Source organism: Tachypleus tridentatus, chromosome 13 (assembly GCF_004210375.1).
Source record: "Tachypleus tridentatus isolate NWPU-2018 chromosome 13, ASM421037v1, whole genome shotgun sequence".
NCBI classification, from domain to species: Eukaryota; Metazoa; Arthropoda; class Merostomata; order Xiphosura; family Limulidae; genus Tachypleus; species Tachypleus tridentatus.
Genome location: NC_134837.1, coordinates 115,970,168 through 115,991,171, shown reverse-complemented (window position 1 = coordinate 115,991,171; position 21,004 = coordinate 115,970,168). Strand labels below are relative to the sequence as shown.

Genomic DNA, 21,004 nt, shown 5'->3' with positions numbered 1-21,004 from the left:
TTTTTGTCAACAAGAAGAAGACAATTTCAAAAAGGATAGCAATATCAAAGATAAGCTTTTCAGTCCACCACTAATTATTTCTCTAGCATATTTTGTTTGTTTATTTATTTCATTTAGATAAAAGCCATATTGAGCTGGTTCTCACGATACCTTTTCACAAAAACAATCAAATCTACCCGTAATTATCCTTCCATTAAGATTAATTTTCTCGACTTCACTCTCTTTTTAAAATAACGTAATTTTACACACTGATATGTACTAAACCTACTGACAGACCACAATATCTTCAACATTATAGGATTATAACTTACTATGAGTCAAGTCCTCAGAATGAAGAAAATCTGTTCAGATGAAAAAAAGTTACATAAATCACACTAAGGATATGAAACAAACCATGTTACAAAGAGGACAGAAATATACCGAAACTGACAGACTGATTGAGAAAACTAACACTCGCCGAAAACAAAAATCATTAAACAGTAAAATAGCAAAGTTTCAAACATAAAAAACATCCTTAAATAGCATAACAATAAAGTTTCAAACATATTGTTATTACCTATCAGTTTAAACTCAGAAATATTTCCTGTGTTATGTAAAAAACATTTTAATGTACTACAACTAAATTATGTTCTTACACAAGAGGCTCGGCATGACCACCTGGTTAGGGCGCTTGACTCGTAATCTGAGGGTCTCAGCTCGAATCCCCGTTCTAACAATCATGTTCGCCCTTTAGCCGTGAGAACGTTATAATGACGGTTAACCCCACTATTCGTTGGTACAAGTATAGCCCAAGAGTTGGTGGTGGGTGGTGATGACTAGCTGCCTTTCCTCTAGTCTGACATTGCTAAATTAGGGACTGCTAGCACAGATAGCCCTCGTGTAGCTTTTCGCAAAATTCAAAACAACCAATCTTAAACAAATGTTTCCTAAAGTTCCCGTTGTCTCCTTCCGGAATATCAAAAATGAATTACACTCCACCAAAGAATGATTGTCATCTATGTAATAAAACTCGTTATTTAACCTACAAATTTATTAAAACTACTGACTCTCTTCCAGACAACACCATTTACTTCATATAGTGCAAAAAAAAATGCAATCACGGATATATGGAACAAATCCAAACGCTTTCTTACAGATCGTTTAAACAACCATAAGTCTTCTGTTAAAACCTTAAAAGACTTCCCTATTACCCAACATTTTAACTAACCCGATCGTTAATGACACGACTATCGTCGGTATTGAAACCAATTTTAAAACTAAAACGGGTACAAGTGTGGCGTATTAGAGTATCACTTTTAAAAACTATCCAACCTTGTGGATAGATCCTGGAATCAGTGATATCCGATTATTGGTTAATGCTCTGACAGAATTGTTTTTATGGTATGAGTCCCTTTCTTACCCTTTATCTTTCTTAATAGTTATTATTTATTAATAACAATTATTCACGTTTATCTTTTTTTGTCTTAATCAACGCTCATGTCTCACTTTTACTTTAATTTATCAACACTCGATGTTGTTCCTCTTAAATATTTTTATTTTTTTAAACATAAAATGTCAAACCTCTTTATATTTAACATTCTTGTTTCCGGTCGTATTTCATCAGAAACCAGATACAATTATAATAATACGTTAAATCCATGCAAAACATTTCCGGATTGCTATGTTGGTTTGCATGACCTCACTTCAACTTCACTTCATCTCGCACACCTAATTTCCTCCTGAAAACGAAATGTCCACCTTTCGAAAGTGCTCGAGTTACGGAGTTCCATATCTTTGTGCACCTTCAATGGTCCTGAAGCATAGCATCCACTGCAAAAGCTTAAATTGCAAGGATTCCATGTCCTAAACACACTAATGCTCCTTGCATTCTTTCCCTAATCAATCTCATGTATGACGACAAAGATTCCCAGCATTCATTTCAATCATACAAAAGTCTATTGACATTACATCTGAAAATTGATATTACATATGGAATAGCTTTTTCATTCTCCAGCTGCTTTGGTTCTGTGAAGGGTTAATGAATGTTAGAAGAAAGTCGTGTTTGCATAACTGTTTCCTGGACATGTTGATAACTTTTTCATTGATCTTTGTGATCATTTATTCGTATCTGTTACTCTTATGGTTACCACATCAGCAGTAAAGTTGTTGCAGATTTCTTTCTGGGTGGTTCTGAGCCCCAAATTGAACCATATTTGTTGTTTGTTGTTTTTTTTCGAGTAGCACTAAGTACAGTAAATATCTCCTTCTTCCAAATTATGTATCCCCTATCTGAACACGCATTTAAGATCTAAATGTATGGATATTTCGCATTGGAAAGATTTGTTACATACCCTTCTCAAACTAATCAATTTTTTGTCTGTTAACTCAAACTTAGGAACTACTATGCGCATATAGCTCTTATGCAGCTTTGCGCGACAATTCTAAACAAATAACATTTAAAATCATTAGACAACCCACGCCAGTAACTCACAACGTTTTTTTTCAGAGCAACATACTGGACTACTATGGTTCCAAAAAGGCTTAGTATTCAGTTTATACTTGAAGAAAGCATTGTTCAAATAAAAATCATTTGCGTGAGCTTTTCTAAGCATTTAAAAACATAGTTCTTGTTCATGTTAAAGAATAAATGTGATATTTAGCTGCTGTTGATTACTAATTATAAAGTATTCATTTAGGCGAGCGTTTCAAGATGAATCAAAGCATCGTTACTACAAAATTGGTTAGTAATCGGGAAGCATGTGCTATCACGAAATAATTAAGCTTTAAACTGAAATTTGGAGTTCACAAGCTAGTAATTCGAGTGGATAACATACGAAAACGCTTTAGTCTAACTCTTTCTTCCATTAAATTGAATTTGTTGTTCTTTATCCAGTTGAGCGCCTCTGGTGACCATGCAACCTCCTTAGATTAATGATATATCTGCACGTGAAAAATAAGTTTTTAATATTGTTTCCAAATAGTAATAATATATATACATATATAATGTATAATAATTGAAATGTGACCGTATACTACAAAATACTAGTCTACTAAAACATAGGGAATGCAAGAGGTCAGTTTCATATCATAGGATACCTCACATGAATGCATGTGCACTGAATCAGTGTAAGTTATGTAAAGTCAGGTAGGCACGACTGGAAGATCAATATAATAAAAATTAATAAATATATAGCATTATGAAACATATGCGAGTTAGACTAAACATGTAATTTCATGTTATAATATGCAGTCATTCTAGCATGAAAAAGCATAAATAATATTTATTGTCTAACATTTATATGATGGTTATGAGGTTGGTCAAGTGACTGCAGAGCTCATGTAGTTAGAGTATAGAAAATAACAAAATACAGAATATTACTAAAAACAAATGTTTGAAATGTATTTAGGAGGTTTTATAGATTATGCAAATATTTGAGATTTTTGATATGAATAATACTTTTCAGTCATAACATGAAATCACTTTGTACTCAGACTAGTAATGAAACACTCAATATTTTCACAAGCAAATCTTTAGTAAAAATATGTTATTAAAAATCTGATTTTGTATGTATAAAATACTTATCTTTACCAAAAGTCAACCAAATTTTGTGAAGATACACATGTTGTATCAAAATTTATAGTGCAAATACTTAATGTATGCAAATTTGTAGATGAACTTGTGTGTATTATACTGAGCCTGTAACAAAAGGGTTAATTCATTAAAATTGCTCTGCTAGTCCTCAATTTCTAAATAAAATACATTCCTTGCACTAGCACACAGTAGCAGCTGTGTGGCTTCCACACCTGTGCTACTCTTAACCACTATAGTCTAGAAGTGAATAATACTATATAACACAAATTTTGTTCCTGGATAGTATGTGTTATTTCTTAACTACTTATGTTGTAAGTACAGAAAATGGACATTATTCCCTTCAAACTTTGCTTTTGTGACCTGGATAATGAAATTTAGAAATTAACCTATTTTCTATGTACAAATGGGCAAATTTGCACATTTTCATTTACATAATGTCTGAATAAAACAACATATGAATCAAGATTTACATGTATTTATACTAAAGTTATACAAAAATGTTTAGAAGTGAGTAGTTTTTTAAGTTTTGTAACTGTAATGTAAATCTCTTTTACATATCAGCCCCCAAATATAGTCTTCCATCATGTTTTCATTATACCTTCCTTGGTAGTGGCATTCAAAGTCCAATATATCTTGGTGGAAGCTCTCACCTTGCTCCTCTGAGTGTATATGCTCCCATGTTCTCCTTAAATTTATCAAGATGAGCATGAAGGATATGGACTTTCAGTGACATCCTGCAGGCCATTTTGCCATAGTTCTTCACCAGAGCCTCAACCAGTTCCACATGAGTTTTGGCCTTGTGATTGCCCAAGAAGCCCTGAACCACTGCGACAAAGCTGCCCCAAGCTTTTTTTTCCTTTCTACTGAGCTTCTTGGAAAATTCTGTGCACTCCAGGATCTTCTTTAGGTTACAAAAGCAAAGTTTGAAGAGAAAAATAGGTCTTTTTCCATTTACTTTGGGCGTAATAAATGGAAAATAACACTTTCTGCCCAGGAACAAGAAAAAGTAAAAATTTTGTTACATGGTATAATCAATACTAAATGCAGCTAGCCTGTTTACAACACTGTTAATCTTAATGTTTGAGTAATAAATATGCTACTCTATAATTATCTTTATACTAAAGTAATTCTTTATCTTTAAAACATATGATAAATAACTAGTCTTTAGATTATATTTATGTAATAATACAATTTATTTAGCCTGTTTTGTAACTTATAAGCTTACTTGTAGCAAAAGTGGTTGTACACTGCAACCTAATCTACACTAGTTTGTACACAAGCATGTCCCAAGTTAATTCTACTATTAATATTTACCAGTTGTATTATGTTACCTTTTTTTATTATAATCATAAAATTATTACAAGTAAAAATATTCATCAGATACTTAGATATTTTAAAAATATATTCCAAAAATTTCAAAAGCTTAGTTTTCAAATGTGTTTACTCTTCCTTGCATACAAAACAGTACTCTGCATGAATGCTACCTTGGCATGGTTTTTACCTGCTGTTTAAGTTATTTTGAAATATTTTTTCTTATGATGAGAAGTGTGTTTCTTATCAAAAGGAAAGTTTATATTAATTATAAAAAAATGGCTCTGTATTTATTTAATATAGGTATCTCTCCACCCAAAACATTATAAACATTTACAGTTTTGGGTTGGTATGTTGCTTCAGTACTTTGAGCTGGATTAAATACTCAGTTTTCAGGTGTATTTGCTTATATTTATTAGAAAAATTTAGTGTTTTGTATGTCTTTTTTCATTTAAGTTATCTTAGTCATCACTATCATGTCAGAAAAAAGTTTTCATGTGGGCGGTGCCATTGACGTATTCCTGGAAGATATGAAGAGCAGTTTTTTCTACCATGATGAATAGCTGCTCAAACACCACTTCTTTTGTATTCCCAGGCAAACAATGAACATGAATTCTACCATTAGCTTTAACAAGCAGGAAGCAGGACTCATCTGAAAAGATGATACGTCGTCAGTGTCTTAGCTGTAAGATGGCATCTTGTCTTACCAAAGTAACACGGTGATGAATTCTAGTAAATATCGGTTTACGGGTCATTCTTTGTGCAAAATAACCTTTTTTGGCCAGTTTCATAATCACAGTTCTTCAGAACACTCTGGAATGAATGTGTTCATGAAACTTCTGTCGTAAGGTGTTACAAAACTTCTTTAGATTTAAACATGTCAACGTGATCAAAACACAGTCATCTCAGACAGTATTTTTTCAGCGTCTACAAGAAGACTTTCCTGGAACAACGTTTCTTGAAGTTCAATGAAGTTTCAGTATTCTGGATACACTGGGAGCACCCTACTGTTTTGGTAGTGTGCGCTGCTTCACATCACTTTTGGACAGTCGAACAATTTGACGCTCTATAGTTTCTCGAGCGTGACAAGACACAAAACTACACCAAGTACAGAGAATTTGTTTAAACAAAGCTTTGATATGTTTCAAAAAAAGATTATACAAAAAGCATGTCCTTTTATACAGCACAGGTGTGTGGATGTGTTTGGACGAACAAATGCTCAAAACAACTTATACAGACCAGAATAACAATTCGTGCGAGATCGTTCGATCACACACTATCTTCAATGTTACTACTTCGACATTCACTTAATAATTACTCTATACATGCAGAGACAATAACGTCAATATTGAACAGTAGGTAAACTGTTTGGCCAAGACTATACATTATAACATTGTCTATAGCGTACTAGTCGTAAAGGACAACACTGCTCTTATCAAACCTTTATTAAATACATTGTATGTACTCTAAAAGTTGTAAAGGAAGTCACTGATATTCAGTCTTTATTAAAGACAAATAAATGTACCCGTCCCCAGTGACTGAAAAAAATTAAGTTAATTTATCAATTCAAATTATGCCATGGAGTTTAAAAAAGTTAATTATATTGTATTCTTGGCTTCACTCAGACCACATCTTGGAACTACTTATACCGCCCATCACAAAAAGTAATTCTTGAGCATTTCATTCTTGCTAAGGTTAACCGCTCAACAATAACGGATGGTAAATCTACATTTTTACTCTTCAAGTTACGTCACATTTTAAAATGTGAATAATAATGCGATTAGTTTAATGTAGAATATCCTACTTGTGAAGTAGAACTTTTCATAAACATTATTCAGTCCTGTTCTACCGTTATTCCCAAAACGAATATTGAGCTTAGCCTGAGTGCACAACTTTTCAAACGGGAGACAAATGAACGCTCCGACAGACACCACGATTCACAATATATACGAGATACATTATAATATTATGGGAACTGTAGAAATCGAAATGGACAGCATTGATTTTAATATAATAATCATGCAATCTAACTTCAGTCTAGAAACATATTTTCTTGTATATTATCATCACATTTTCATGATGACTTGAAGAAAAAATTAGTCTAAAGTTTTATGCGTTACTTGTTTGTACGTTCAATGAAGGCCCGGCATAGCCAGGTGGTCAGGGCTCTCGACTCGTAATTCTCGAATTCGAATCCCCGTAACACCAAACATGCTTGCCCTTTCAGCTGTGGGTGCATTATAATGTAACGGCCAGTCCCACTATTCGTTGGTAAAAGAGTAACCCAAGAGTTTGGGGTGAGTGGTGATGACTAGTTGCCCCTCCTCTAGTTCAGTTCATGATTTCGTGAATAGCAACTTCTATCATTTCTCAAGTATATTCCTGATATATATTTGAAAATATTATATTTACTACTTAGAAAGTATAATCTGAAATATCTTGTTTCAGCCACGGAAAAAACAAAATAACTTGTTTATTTTTTTACTCAAACCTGTTTTTGTTCTTTTTGTAATGATTGTTTTCATCAACCGTCGGTCTTGTTAACTAACAATATCGATTGGGGTTATCATGGAACATGGAAGCATTTTTACTTCTAAGGATTTGTTAGTTTTGAACTTTGCGCAAAGCTTGCAAAGGGCTATTTGTTCAAGTGAGCCATAAATTAATATCACATATTAACCCCCCGACAGCTGCAAAGGCGAGCATATTTGGTGAACGGAAAGACTACTACCATTCCAGCGCTCTAACCACCCGCTATACCAAGCCACTACTTCTAAGGGAAGAAACACAATAAATTGTGTTAAAAATTAAATATCTATCTTTTCATAACCCAGCTCGTTTGGGTTACATTATGTGTGGCACACTTTCAGAATACGGTCTGTACTGGTATGGTCGGACTGAGGCATAGGCCAGTTAGGCCATGGCCTACGGTCCCACAAGTAAGATTTTGGAATGAAACCTTTGCCAGTCTCTACACACCTGAGTTTGATAAGAAAAATAAATCACTTAATAGATGGATAACTAAACAGATCATGAAATAGATAAAACTCGGAAAGAAAAATCGAAGAACGTACTATGTCAGCACACTATTCCTAAGGAGTATTTTTGTTTTTAATTTTGCATGGTTATGTCAGAAGAATTTATAATTACTTAAGCTTAACTTTTCTTATGTACGGTGTGATGTGTCATTAAACTATATTGGGTTATTTGTTTGTGTGAACTGAAGAAAGCTTGATAAATAATGTATCCGTAAGAATGCGTACAATTTCTACTTCGAATGATATTTTCTTCCTTCGTATGCTTTCTGTATTCTTGGCAGTTTGTTTGTTTGTTTTTTGGAATTTCGCACAAAGCTACTCGAGGGCTATCTGTGCTAGCCGTCCCTAATTTAGCAGTGTAAGACTAGAAGGAAGGCAGCTAGTCATCACCACTCACCGCCAACTCTTGGGCTACTCTTTTACCAACGAATAGTGGATTCTTGGCAGAACTGACATGAGCAATTAAGACGTAATATTGCGTTTATTTTGATAGTTCAAGGATCGTCATATTAAAATTATATCGTTCATTATTTAAAATGACGGATACTTAAACGAGTCTTTTCGCTGATATTTGTGTTTCTTCTGTTTGTGAAAATATCAGATTTTGAAACATTTGATTATTTTGGCAAAAAAGTTTTTACAAAGCCAGAAATAGTTCAACAAATTCTGCATCCTGTACTCACGTACAAAAAGCTGTTTTAATAAACGATCAACCTGTGCAGTGTGGAATTTATACAAAGTACGAGTTCGTATATCGTCCAAAAGCTTGTACACTGCGATCCAGTTCAGTAATATAGATACACATAAGCATCAGCTTCAAAGAAATTATCGTTTTATGATTATCTTTCTAACCTTAAATAAAAGTTACATCAACAAAATATTTAAACAATATATGTACGTGTGTGTGTGCTTGCCAAGAACCGCGAAACGTTCACGGTAGGTTTCATACCCTTCACTTCAATTTTCTTTATTGTAATTTTCACGGACCAGTTTAAGCTACGCTTTCTCGCAGGCATTTTGTGTTCGATTCATAAATCCTGGTCTATTTGAAAATATTTTACGCGGCCAGACAAACAGATTGACGTGGGAGTAACTTTATTTAATAAAACTACACGTAGTTGTAGTTGTTGAATTAAGCACAAAGCTACTCAATGGGTTATCTGTGCTCTGCCCACCACGGGTATCGAAACCCGGTTTTTAGAGTTGTAAGTCATCAGACATACCGCTGAGCCACTTGGGGTCAAAACTACACAAAAACCTGATGCAAAGCGAAAAAGCAGATGAAAGGTGTTTATAGTAGTGTACGAAAATTGTTACAAAGTAAGATTAATGTAAAATTTTCATGAAGAGACACTTAGCTGAATATGCAAAGTGACAAACATATTGGTGTGTGTGTGTGAGTTACTCGGTTTACAGTGAAAACTTTAAAACGTTACTAACCACACTTAAGTGCGGGCATTTAAGCAACAATATATGCATCCTTTTCAGTGTAAATTTTAACAAGCAATGTATGGCTGAACGCCAGCAGAAATAGTAGGGCCTTTTGTCGGAATAATACCCGCCATTTAGTCTTTTTCTGAAAATCTACATCAATGTGCATTATTTTATAAGAAAGCTAGTGATGTTTGACGATCTATAATTAGATAATATCTAAAGAAGTTATCATCGTTTTTGTCAGTAAAGTTGAATAATTTTTATACCCTATGTTAGAGATTTGTTATGGCATCGTTATGGTATATTATCTATGAAATGTTCACCATTACCGAACTTTCTGAGAAATCTGTGATGAACTACTGAAATAACAAGCCAGACTATTTCTTTTCGAGATAGAAACGAGGTCGAATTCAAAGCTGACCTGTGAAAGTAAAATATCAAATGTCCGAAACATTAAAAGTGTAACAAATGTGAATATAATGACGATACCACAGCAATTGTTCACTGTGACAGAAGTCAGAAAAACCTTCACTGAAGGAGTACTGTCAAGCATACAGTAGCAGCAAACTTGTGGATGTATCCGACAACTTGTCCTCAAATGGGGATGAAAACAGAAGGAGGACAACTATTCAGGACCAGGTATGGAAAGAGAATATGGATACTTTTTCTGAGTGAAGTGAAAAAATATTTTAAATATAAGAGTAGTATTGATATGTATGACAAAGTAGTAACTCTAACCTGTAGGTAGTTCACTTTAGAAATATAAAATCATCTTAACAACAGCTCGAATAAAAACAAACGGTCATACGATCCTTAGGTTATGTTCTACATACCTATGTACCTAACAGTGGACTATCTTCACTATGGTAACCGCGGTGATCAATTTCCAAATTTTAGCTGAGCCATTAGTCGATTTACTTTTAGAAAAGAGAAATTACTAGTACACTAACAACATTATTTTATGATGTTGATTTATTATTGCTTGGTTTAAATCCGTTTCAAAGATTGTGTTAATACAATTGAAGAAATTAATCTCAGAATTGTAGAAGATAGTCAGGAACAAGTTTTCTGTACCCTCGAAATTAAAACTGTAAGTTTTTATTGATCTTGAATTTAGAAATTAAAGTGCGATAATATTTTGTTGGTAAGGTGAAAACAACGGTTTAACATACCAGCAAAAAGCTATGCTACAGAAAAATACACAGTCACCACTTTGAATGTCACAGGTATGGTCAGAAACGAAACTACCTCACTCCCTCAAATTCAAGCATACCGCCACTTTTTGCAGATCACTTTAAACATCGCTTAAATAAAACCGTGTAGCTAATTATTTCTCTTACTCCTGCCTTTCTGAATAGAGGTATGGTGAACAGAGTCGAGGGTTAGTGGACAGTTGTGGGTGAATGCATGAATCCTTACTAACTCAGGTGGTAGTAGGAAATGATACTACGTGAACCTTAGACTGAACTTGAACATGTGTCGAACTTTGTTTTGCTTGTTTTTGAATTTGAATTTCGCACAAAGCAACTCAAGGGTTACCTGTGCTAGCCGTCCCTAATTTAGCAGTGTAAGACGAGAGGGAAGGCAGCTAGTCATCACCACCCACCGCCAACTCTTGGGCTACTCTTTTACCAACGAATAGTGGGATTGACCATAACATTATAACGCACCCACAGCTGAAAGGGCGAGCATGTTTGGTGCGACCGAGATTCGAATCCACGACTGTCGAACTTTGTACTGGGATGTTTTAAAACAATATTTTTGTTACATTTTCCTCTCTCCAAGCATTTTTCGAAAGGAACAAGTCCATAAATTGCTTGAGGCTACAATTTGAAAGGACGCAGTTGATGAGGGAGCGACTTTTTAAAAGCGTCCCTGTCTATGAAATGAATAAAATTTCGTCTATGTAAGAAGAAATTGCGTAATAATTCATATCCATAGTATTACTGATACATAAGTCGTCAAAGGTGTCGGAACTCGATCTTAGATAAAGTTTGACCTTTAACTAGTGTTCAGGAATTCAAAAGTATTTAAAATTTTCATTGAATTTTGTCTTTCCACGTGAGCTGATGACATTATTATTGAATCACGTGATATACTGTAACGTGGGGAAGTAGTTAATATACATATATTAACAAAATTCATATGGTTCTGTGACCGAGACACCTGTCTCTTCCTTACGAGTACGATGGAAATCTTTCTAGAAACAATAGTGTTTCATGCTGCGCGTGTTAACTAGTAAAACACGATACCCAAGTGACTCCTTGATGACGAGAAACCCACTTGACATAAAAACGTCTCTCCGAACGGCTGGTATGGGTATTAAAACATTTATTGATAAAGAGAGAACATTGCAAAAAACAACAAAATAACACGAATAATTACATGATTATTGAAAGATACGGACTATTTCCAAAATTTTAGTTTTATATCAATCTGAACAAATATATTAACACAAACCTAAGACAAAAAGATATACTTTGCTTCGTAAGGGGCAAATCTAAAATAGTTTTATTACTCAGATCACCTGATGAGGCTTACAATCACTACTGCGTAACACTACAGGATGAAAAGGCGAGGTATTGTAACAGGAAGATCTTGTCATTACTTGCATGTATCCCTTCGTGGGTCAGTGGCTAATTTACCACCTAGAGTCCTAGACTATGTAAAAACTACACTGACAAACACCACACCAACATTATTTATAAAATACAATGCGATAACTGCCACGACTTCTATATTGGAGAAACAAACAAAAAATTGGAAACTAGATTCAAAGAACACAAAACGTCACCTTCATACGTTTTCGAACACTGCATGTCAAATAAACACAACATAACCATAGAAAACATTCAAATACTAAATAAAGAAACAAACATAAACAAACGCAAAATTAAAGAAGCCTTACTTATACAACAACTTAAACCCAAAATAAAACAATACAAAGGAACACCTTTATACCTATATTAAAAATAAAATAAATAATATAAAATTAAATATTCAAACATCTAACACCGCCCTCTACATTCCGACACTCAGTTACACAACCCCTTTCAAACATGTGGTCAACTTCCGGTCAGTTTACCTCTTTCTTTCTTTATGAACCTGACGAGGCCCGGCATGGCCAAGCGTGTTAAGGCGTGCGACTCGTAATCTGAGGGTCGCGGGTTCGCATCCCCGTCGCACTAAACATGCTCGCCGTTTTAGCCGTGGGAGCGTTATAATGTTACGGTCAATCCCACTATTCGTTGGTAAAAGAGTAACCCAAGAGTTGGTGGTGGGTGGTGATGACTAGCTGCCTTCCCTCTAGTCTTACACTGCTAAATTAGGGACGGCTAGCACACACAGCCCTCGAGTAGCTTTGTGCGAAATTTAAAAACAAACAAGCAAACCTGACGATGACCGAAGAAGATCAAAACATTGTTCGCTCCTCTGCGTAAAAGATTTTCTCAACCCGAACGAGCCGTTTTTAGATATATATCGCACTACAATTTTGTCTCAACTTGGCAGTAAATCAGAATTATTCAGATCCTATTTCCTGTATGGGTATAAAATAATTATTTCTGTCTTTTGTCCCGTAGGGGGAGGTAGTAAATTTCTCTATACCCTAGCATCTAATGAGAAGTCATAATAGACAACACAATCTGTTCACTGACGTCCTTGTTGTCTTCCTACCTCTTATTATCCAAGCTCAGTTTATTTCCCTGCATAACATTTCCGGAAACTGTGTTTCTTCTGACACTTTTCAACTTATCTGCTGGCCATTATATGTGGATTAGGTTGAAATGCCACAAATGTATATTTAAGTATTGTTTTCTGTTTTAAATTTTACAGTGTATAGTAAGTACAGTTTTTAACAGAAACCTTTTGGTATCATACGTAGTTTTACTGGGTTTATGATTTAAGGGAATTAGTTTTATTATTGTGATGGGCTATTCGTACAGGAATGATTACAAATTATTTTCCGTTACTTTTGATCAGGGTCCAGAAGTAGCCCAGTGCTTAGCATACTCGGTCTATGAATATGAGTATTCATGGCTCGCGTCCCCTTAACCAAAAAATGCTACGCTCACTGAGGACGTGGATGTGCTGTAAGAGTGACAGTCAAAACCCAGTATTCAGTCAAATAAGAATATCGCAAAAGCTTTTAATTGTAAGCTTTTATGGACTGCACCTAGCCTTACATAATTTTGTTGCTATAGCGCAGATCTTCATCAGGTCAGTTAGTTTGTTTGTAATTAAGTACAAAACTATACAACAGGCTATCTGTGCTCTGCCCACCACAGGTATCCTACCGCTACAGGTCCGTAAACATGCCGTTGTGCCACTGGAGAGCTATCATGTCAGATTCCTTGCGTTCGTGAAATGTTATTGATACGCAACAGTGTGTGGAACCCGAAATGTATAAAACAATGGAAAAGCAGTTCGAAACTTCGTTCAAAACTTAAAATCTATATACAATTCACAGAAGTCTTGCTCTCGTCAGTAGTCCAAAATTAAGGACAACATATTGCCTTAATAACTTTGACATAAATACAAAATTTCCTTTACTCAGAAGTTCCTACTCAAGTACAATCTTATCAGCTTAAACTTTCTCTTAAATCCATGAACTGGTAGTGGGTGCTATTGACTCCCTCCTTCTAGTATATCAGTTCAAAATTAGGGACGGTCTAGTGCAGGGGTGTGCAACAGGCGGCCCGCGGGCCACAACCCGGCCCGCCAAGCCATTTAGTGTGGCCCTAGTTGTTGTAATCTAACCATGTGGCCTGATCTGTAATCCAACGCAAATGGAATATTTTTAAAAGCATCGATCCTACGGGATTCCCAGGCTTCGACTCGACAAACTTCTAAAATTATCTTTGCTAGAGAGGAGCAGGCCGAATTCGATTGGTCGGCCTCCTTAGGGCATGAATAGGTGACGTGCACTAGCACTATTGTCTACGACTCAACGTCATGTCCTGAACCTCGCCTTCGCCCGCTGGCGACAATTTTCCCTAACCTCTGCTGTCCGTCATTCATTATTGGTGAAAATTTTATTACCTTTTACAGTTACTACAAGAGATTGAAGGTAAATTGATTATTATTTAGCATATTGTTGTGACTTTACTGAATTTATTAAAATTTTTGCTTTCAGATGCATCTGATTCTATGTACAGTGTGACCTCGTTATTCGCGGGGTTACGTTCTTTACCCTCCGCGAATAGCGAAAACCGCGAATATTGGACGCAGTTTTAAAACGTATATGTATGCGATTATATACTATATGAAATGCTTCCCAAACACTAATGATACTTATACTCATTGATGCAGTAATAATGTAGCAATATTGCATACTGTTATGTATTTCACTAAATTGTACCGTGCGTTACCGGGCTGTGCTTTGCCGTTTGCGTTGTTGGGGAAGCTGAGGCAGTCAGCCAATAGCAGTCAATCTTGTTTGGTGAAGACGACAATTGATAAAACGGTTTGATTGAGTAAATACAACAGAAATCTCCTCGAAAAGCCCTTTCAGTCTCTGTGACCTACAAAACGCAGTTCGCGCATAACCCGCGAATATGCGGGGCCGCGAATGGCGAACCGCGAATAGGCGAGGTCACACTGTATTTTGCTATTCTCAATTAATTTAAGTACCGGAAGGCTATGATCGGGATGCCAATTTAGAAACATGTGTTTCTGTCCATAAGAGGTTCCATGTGTAAATAAATTCTATGTTTTTTCTACTTTGCTATTTTCGTGAGAATAATTTTTGTTTTGATTTCAGGGCTAGTAAAATGTCAGCAGTTAAGAAACGAAAAATTGATGATGAGGAAGGTTATTCAACAGTGAATGGTGCACAAAATATCTTGTTGTCCCACATAATCAAGGTGTTGTCTGCCTCGTCTGTCAAACTACAATTGCAGTCATGAAAGAGTACAATATTAAGCGACATTACGCAACTAAGCACTCCTCCCAGTTTGATGAAATTGTTGGTCAGGCACGAAAGGACAAAATTGAACATTTAAAACATCCATTGAAAAGCAACAAGGTGTTTTACCACTTTCAAGAAAAATTCAGAACTGGTGACAAAACTGAGTTTTAAGCTTTGTGAATGTATGGCAGAAAAGGAAAGCCTTTCAGTGATGGAGAATTTATTAAAATTGTTTAACAATATTCACAGAATATGCATGTCCAGAGAAAAAATATTTGGTGGAGCAAACTAGCCTTTCCCGCTTTACTGTCTCACGCAGGACAAAGATCTTTCAGAGGACATCAAAGAAACTTTGAAGAGAGATTGAATTCGTGTGAAGCTTTCAGTCTGGCTTTGGATGAAAGCACTGATATCAATGACACATCCCAACTTGTCATTTTCATCAGAGCTGTTACTGCAGGCTTTGATGTTTTCGAAGAGTTTTAGATATGGCAAGCCTTTCCTCCACAACCACAGGACAGGATATTTGTGAATAAGTGCTTAAGGTTGTAGAAAAGTTTGAACTGAATCCTTATAAATTATGTGGTGTTACAACAGATGGTGCTCCTTCCATGACAGGTAGGACAAATGGATTCACCAAGAAATTTCTAACTGCAATTGGAGCACAAGACGTAGTTGTAAGCCATTGCATTATTCACCAAGAGAGCTTGTGCACCAAAGTTCTGGATTTTGCAGAAGTCATGAAAATGTCGTCCAATGCGTAAATTATATTCGAACACGAGGATTAAATCATCGACAATTTAAAACTTTTTTAGATGAGCTGGACAGTGAGTATTCAGATGTTTTGTACTTCTCTGCTGTACGTTGGCTTAGTAGAGCTGCTACTTTGAAGAGATTCTGGAATCTGCGAGAGGAGATTAAGTTCTTCATGGAGAGCAAACGTCAGAATGTGGACTTCTTGAGCAATGAGAACTGGCTGAATGACTTAGTATTCCTCACAGACATTACACAGCATCTGTCTGATTTAAACTTAAAACTACAAGGGAAAAGTCAACTTGTGAATAAGTTGTTTGAGCATATTTGTGCTTTTGAGAAGAAATTGGAACTTTTCAGGTTCAGTTGAGAAGAGCCATATTGACCCATTTTACATGTCTTGCAACCAGGAAACTGGAATTTCTAATCTTGATTGCACCAAATATGAAACCAGTGTACAAAAGCTGCGTGATGAGTTTGCAAACAGATTTCCAGATTTCAGACAAACTGAAATTAGATTGAAATTGTTCGCTCAACCTTTGATTTGGCAGTGGAAGACAGTCCTGATGATTGCCAAATGGAACTCATTGAACTGCAGGCTGACATGGACACTAAAAGGAAATTCTCTGAAAACAGTTTGCTAGACTTTACAAACTCTGTGTACGTGAAAAGTTTCCCAATTTGTCCCGTCATGCACAAAGAATTGCCTCCCTTTTTGGTAGCACCTACTGCTGTGAGCAATTTTTCTCCAAAATGAAGCTCATCAAAACCAAATGTAGAAGTCAGCTGACTGATGAACATTTGACCAGTCAGTTAAGAGTGGCAACCACTTCTGTCAAAGCTGATATTGACAAGCTCTGCAAGGACTCTAAATTTCAAGTGTCGCACTAAAATGATCACTCATGCAAAAATATAAAATATTATTGCTTGCATTTTGAGAATTTTTTTAATTTATTGTGCATGTACACGAATAAGCTTGTTTTTTAAGTGGCCCCGCTTGATTGATGAAGTTGGTTATATGGCCCACCGACGAAAAATGTTGCACACCCCTGGTCTAGTGCATTTCGTTCTTGTATATGTAGCTTTGCGTGAGACTCAAGTTCTGAAAACGTTTTCATCAGTGTGTAAATAAAATATTGTGAGTTTTGGAATAATCTTAAATATAACATAAAATTGGTGAAACAAAATGAAAAAAATAATTTAAAAAGAAAAAGTAGAAAGAATAAAACATGATCAGGAAGGAAGCAATTATTAGTTGTATTTTTTTACCGAGACAAAGTTTTCAGTGTAATCTTTCCTTCCACATCTTATCCATATAATCCTTTTGAAAGGTCGTTTTTGCTTTAGTTGTATTGGATATTTAAAGAACTAAACCAGAGATTACAAGTTGAATATACTTAGAAGCAATTTTTATGTTTTCGTGAATTAACTCGGAAAGACTTGCAGTTATGTTACTGACAGATCGACTGATTAACGCAAAATATAATATCAGTACCTGTATGTTGAGTCAGCATGTATGTGTATATGTCTAGCTTTAGAACTACTAATAATCAGTTTTTTTCGTTGTGGAGGTATCATAAGTTTGAGGTTTAATGGTCGCACGTGTCATTTTTAGAATACCTTAAATATCGTCTCAAACGGTTGTTATAAAAATTAATTTTTTCTTTGATTTCTATTAACTGTTTACTTTTCGAACTTAACTTCGCTTTAGCATGACTAGAGACGACTAATTTTATGTGTTAGCTAGGACCAACAATCTTAGAATACAACAAAGAACTTTGGTAAATGTCTGTACAGGTAAATTACATTTCTAATGTGTTTGTTACTTGGTTGATGTTGTATTGACGAGGAAAGAAAGTCTTACCGATCACACCCTTTACGTATCTTTTCCCTTTGTTGTCTCCTTCTTCTGCACTTGACAGGTGGAAACTTATTATATTCCCTGCTGAGTTACAAAGTAAAAAAGGTAAAATCACCGATCTCGCTAGGCGTGACGTAACTTCTATTATCGTTTTAGAACTTTCAGCCATGATTACTTACGTCAAAGATGGAAGCAGCAAAAGAAACTCGTTTGATATATTACATTTTACATGTATACAAGCACTGGTTAAATTAGAGATTTTAACAAACTAATTACAGACATTTCTTACTTTAAACAACATTTTGTTGTCGCCACACAACAAAGTGAAATATTATCAGATTGAAGATAATTATCCAAGACGTTTATCGTCGTCATTTGCTAAATTAGGGACAGATTACCGTCGTGTAGCTTTGCGCGAAAATCGAAACAAACAAATCAATCTTCTTGGATTATCTGAATCTTGTGATTTCTGATTTGAACATTTCAATCTAAACTGTCTTATAACACAGAACAAATTGTTTAATCTGTTATGTCGCTGGGTGTTTTGTTTGAATTACTTCATAAAAATACTACCTTGTGTAGTTCACGTAATGATAATGAACTTATTTCTTCAACATCGTTTGCTACAGGCTGTGTTCAACTTGATGTAGGGGTGTAGATGCCTACACACAACCTTAAATCCGCCACTGATAATTTCTGCTAAATAACTCTTCTCAATCAACAACTGTTTTACTTTATTTATAACCAGACGTCTCTTGTAGATATTAATTTAAATTGCTGAATTCTTGACGTCATTGTGAACTTTTTAGGTAGTACAGGACTCAGGACCACTTTTATCAACTTACTTGCCCTCTAGCAAATATCTAAATTAAAAAGATGAAAATTTAGCTTATAAAATTTATTTTTAAAAATATTACTTATGATATAAACTTGTAAATGAATTAAAAATACAGTGGCGCACTGAGAACAAACCTACGTTTAGTTTGCTAGGGATTCGAATCATTGTCGAAGTCTTGGATTGAATAAACTTATAAAATTATAACAATATAGTTTTCTTGTTAAAATGAGAACCAATTAAAAGTTAGTTTGAAATTTTAAACGAATTAAAGCATACGTTTATTTTAATTTTAAGTGTATAAATTTTAATTATTGTGTAAAATATAGCAAATGAATACATATTCACATAAATATTTTCGTATTTGATGGCGCCTGAAATTTAATTTTTATGCCATTCTCAATCTTAACGAACAAAAATCATCAATTTGAACTGGAGTTAGGAATAACATTATATATTGCAATCTTGGATTGAATAAACTTATAAAATTATAACAATTTCATGAGAGTTAAAAATATTAAATATTTTCGTATTAAAACACAAAAATGATGCATTTCATTCTTTCATAACTAGTAAAGGTGCGTTCTGGTTAATGTTTCAAACATTCCGTGCAGGTGTTATGCATGCAGTGATTTGACAGGATGTGAAATTTGTAAATTTGTGTTAATCCTCTGCCATAGATGGAGGTTACATTTCATAAAATATTTCAATAACACTTGTAGTGACTTGACTGTGTGACTTTTACCCTAAAATGTTAGTCCATCCTGTACTAAACTTGAAGAAAATGGAGACTTGTACAAGTTAGTATGAGTTTGGGAGAAGCTTTTCTTCTTTTAATATATAATAATTTACTCATAAATGTAATATTAAATTTCGTGTATGTCTTTTGTAACTGTGTACTAAAAAAAGTTGCAAACTTTTCATTATCTGTTCCATGTATCGTTTGGTAGATTGTGTTAAGCAATGTAGTAAAAATGGATAAAATGACTTACAGATACTTGAAAAACCGTACCAAATACTGTGATGTGGTAAACTTATTATAGTTACTTCCTAACTGAAAGATTACCAAATTCTTAAGTCCTAATAGTACAACTTATACAGATGTTTAATTTGACCTAAGTACTGACTCATAATGCATTCCCAGTAGTATCTGTCCACTTCGACTCCATATCTCTATAACAATAATTCCATATGTGAAATTCAACATCTCTAAAATTACTAAATTATTTGAATTGTTCAAGTTTAACGCTCCGAGAAATGCCGTTTCTGAGTGATTGTGAAATATGAGAAAGAATTGGATTGCACTGATCCCTGGGCATGAGTTAAACAAAATGCTGAAAATTTATATAAAATTTTGATATATTGTAATAAAAGTAATACTTGAACAAAGGACTGATTGTGACTTAATCGTATTCTGCAAATACATATTCATGTAACCATATTTTTCTTTCTATATAAATAGTTAAATGAAACCACTGTGAGGGTCCATGTGTTTGTTTAATGAAAGTTCATCATGCACATGTTCAAAACGGGTTCATTCATTTTTTGTTTATTGTTACTGTTTTTGTTATGATAATCCACAAAATATTGCTAATACACAGTTCAAATATATAAAATTTAGGATTTATTTTGCTGTTATGTTCTTAGGTGATGGAACTTTTGAACCGCTGCACTTGTCCTTGCCAATTCCCGATGGTTAGAGTTTCAGAAGGAAAATATCTCATTGGTAATACGAAAATTCTTATTTTTGTCAGGGTGAGTATTACCATTATCTAGTATTGATAATAGTGATTAAATTTTCTCTCTTTATGGCAGTCTAGTCAGTTTCTAGTTTTCTCATTCATTGATCAACAGTGAGACCTTCTCAACTTTTTTTTTTCTGCACAGTAGAATAATTTGTTTGTTTGTTTTGAATTTCGTACAAAGCTACTCAAGGTCTATCTGTGCTGTCCCTAATTTAGCAGTGTAAGACTAGAAGGAAGGCAGCTAGTCATCACCACCCACCGCCAACTCTTGGGCCACTCTTTTACTAACGAATAGTGGGATTGACCGTCACATTATAACGCCCCCACGGCTGAAAGGGCGAGCATGTTTAGTGCGACCGGGATTTGAACCCGCGACCCTTGGATTAGGAGTCGAACGCCTTAACACATTTGGCCATGCCGGGCCTATAGAATAATTTAAAAAATATAACTTCTTACTTGTATGTGCTTTCAACTCTTTATTGTACAGTATTTGAGTGGAACTGTAACGTAATTTTAACTTTTTATAAATGTATAAAAATAATAGTGAG

General features: G+C 34.8%; 1 protein-coding gene across 1 annotated transcript in view; it reads right to left on the bottom strand.

Annotated features, from left to right (window-relative positions):
* LOC143237676 (uncharacterized) overlaps positions 1 to 18,265 on the bottom strand; it is a 49,919-nt gene extending 31,654 nt beyond the window's left edge. The window contains exons 1-2 of the mRNA XM_076477186.1: positions 18,166 to 18,265; positions 17,880 to 17,960 (exon numbers count right to left, since the gene is read on the bottom strand). Of these exons, the coding sequence (XP_076333301.1) occupies positions 17,880 to 17,960; positions 18,166 to 18,251 (167 nt within the window). The 5' untranslated portion in view covers positions 18,252 to 18,265. The remainder of the gene's footprint in view (positions 1 to 17,879; positions 17,961 to 18,165) is intronic.
* Between the last annotated feature and the right edge of the window lie 2,739 nt (positions 18,266 to 21,004).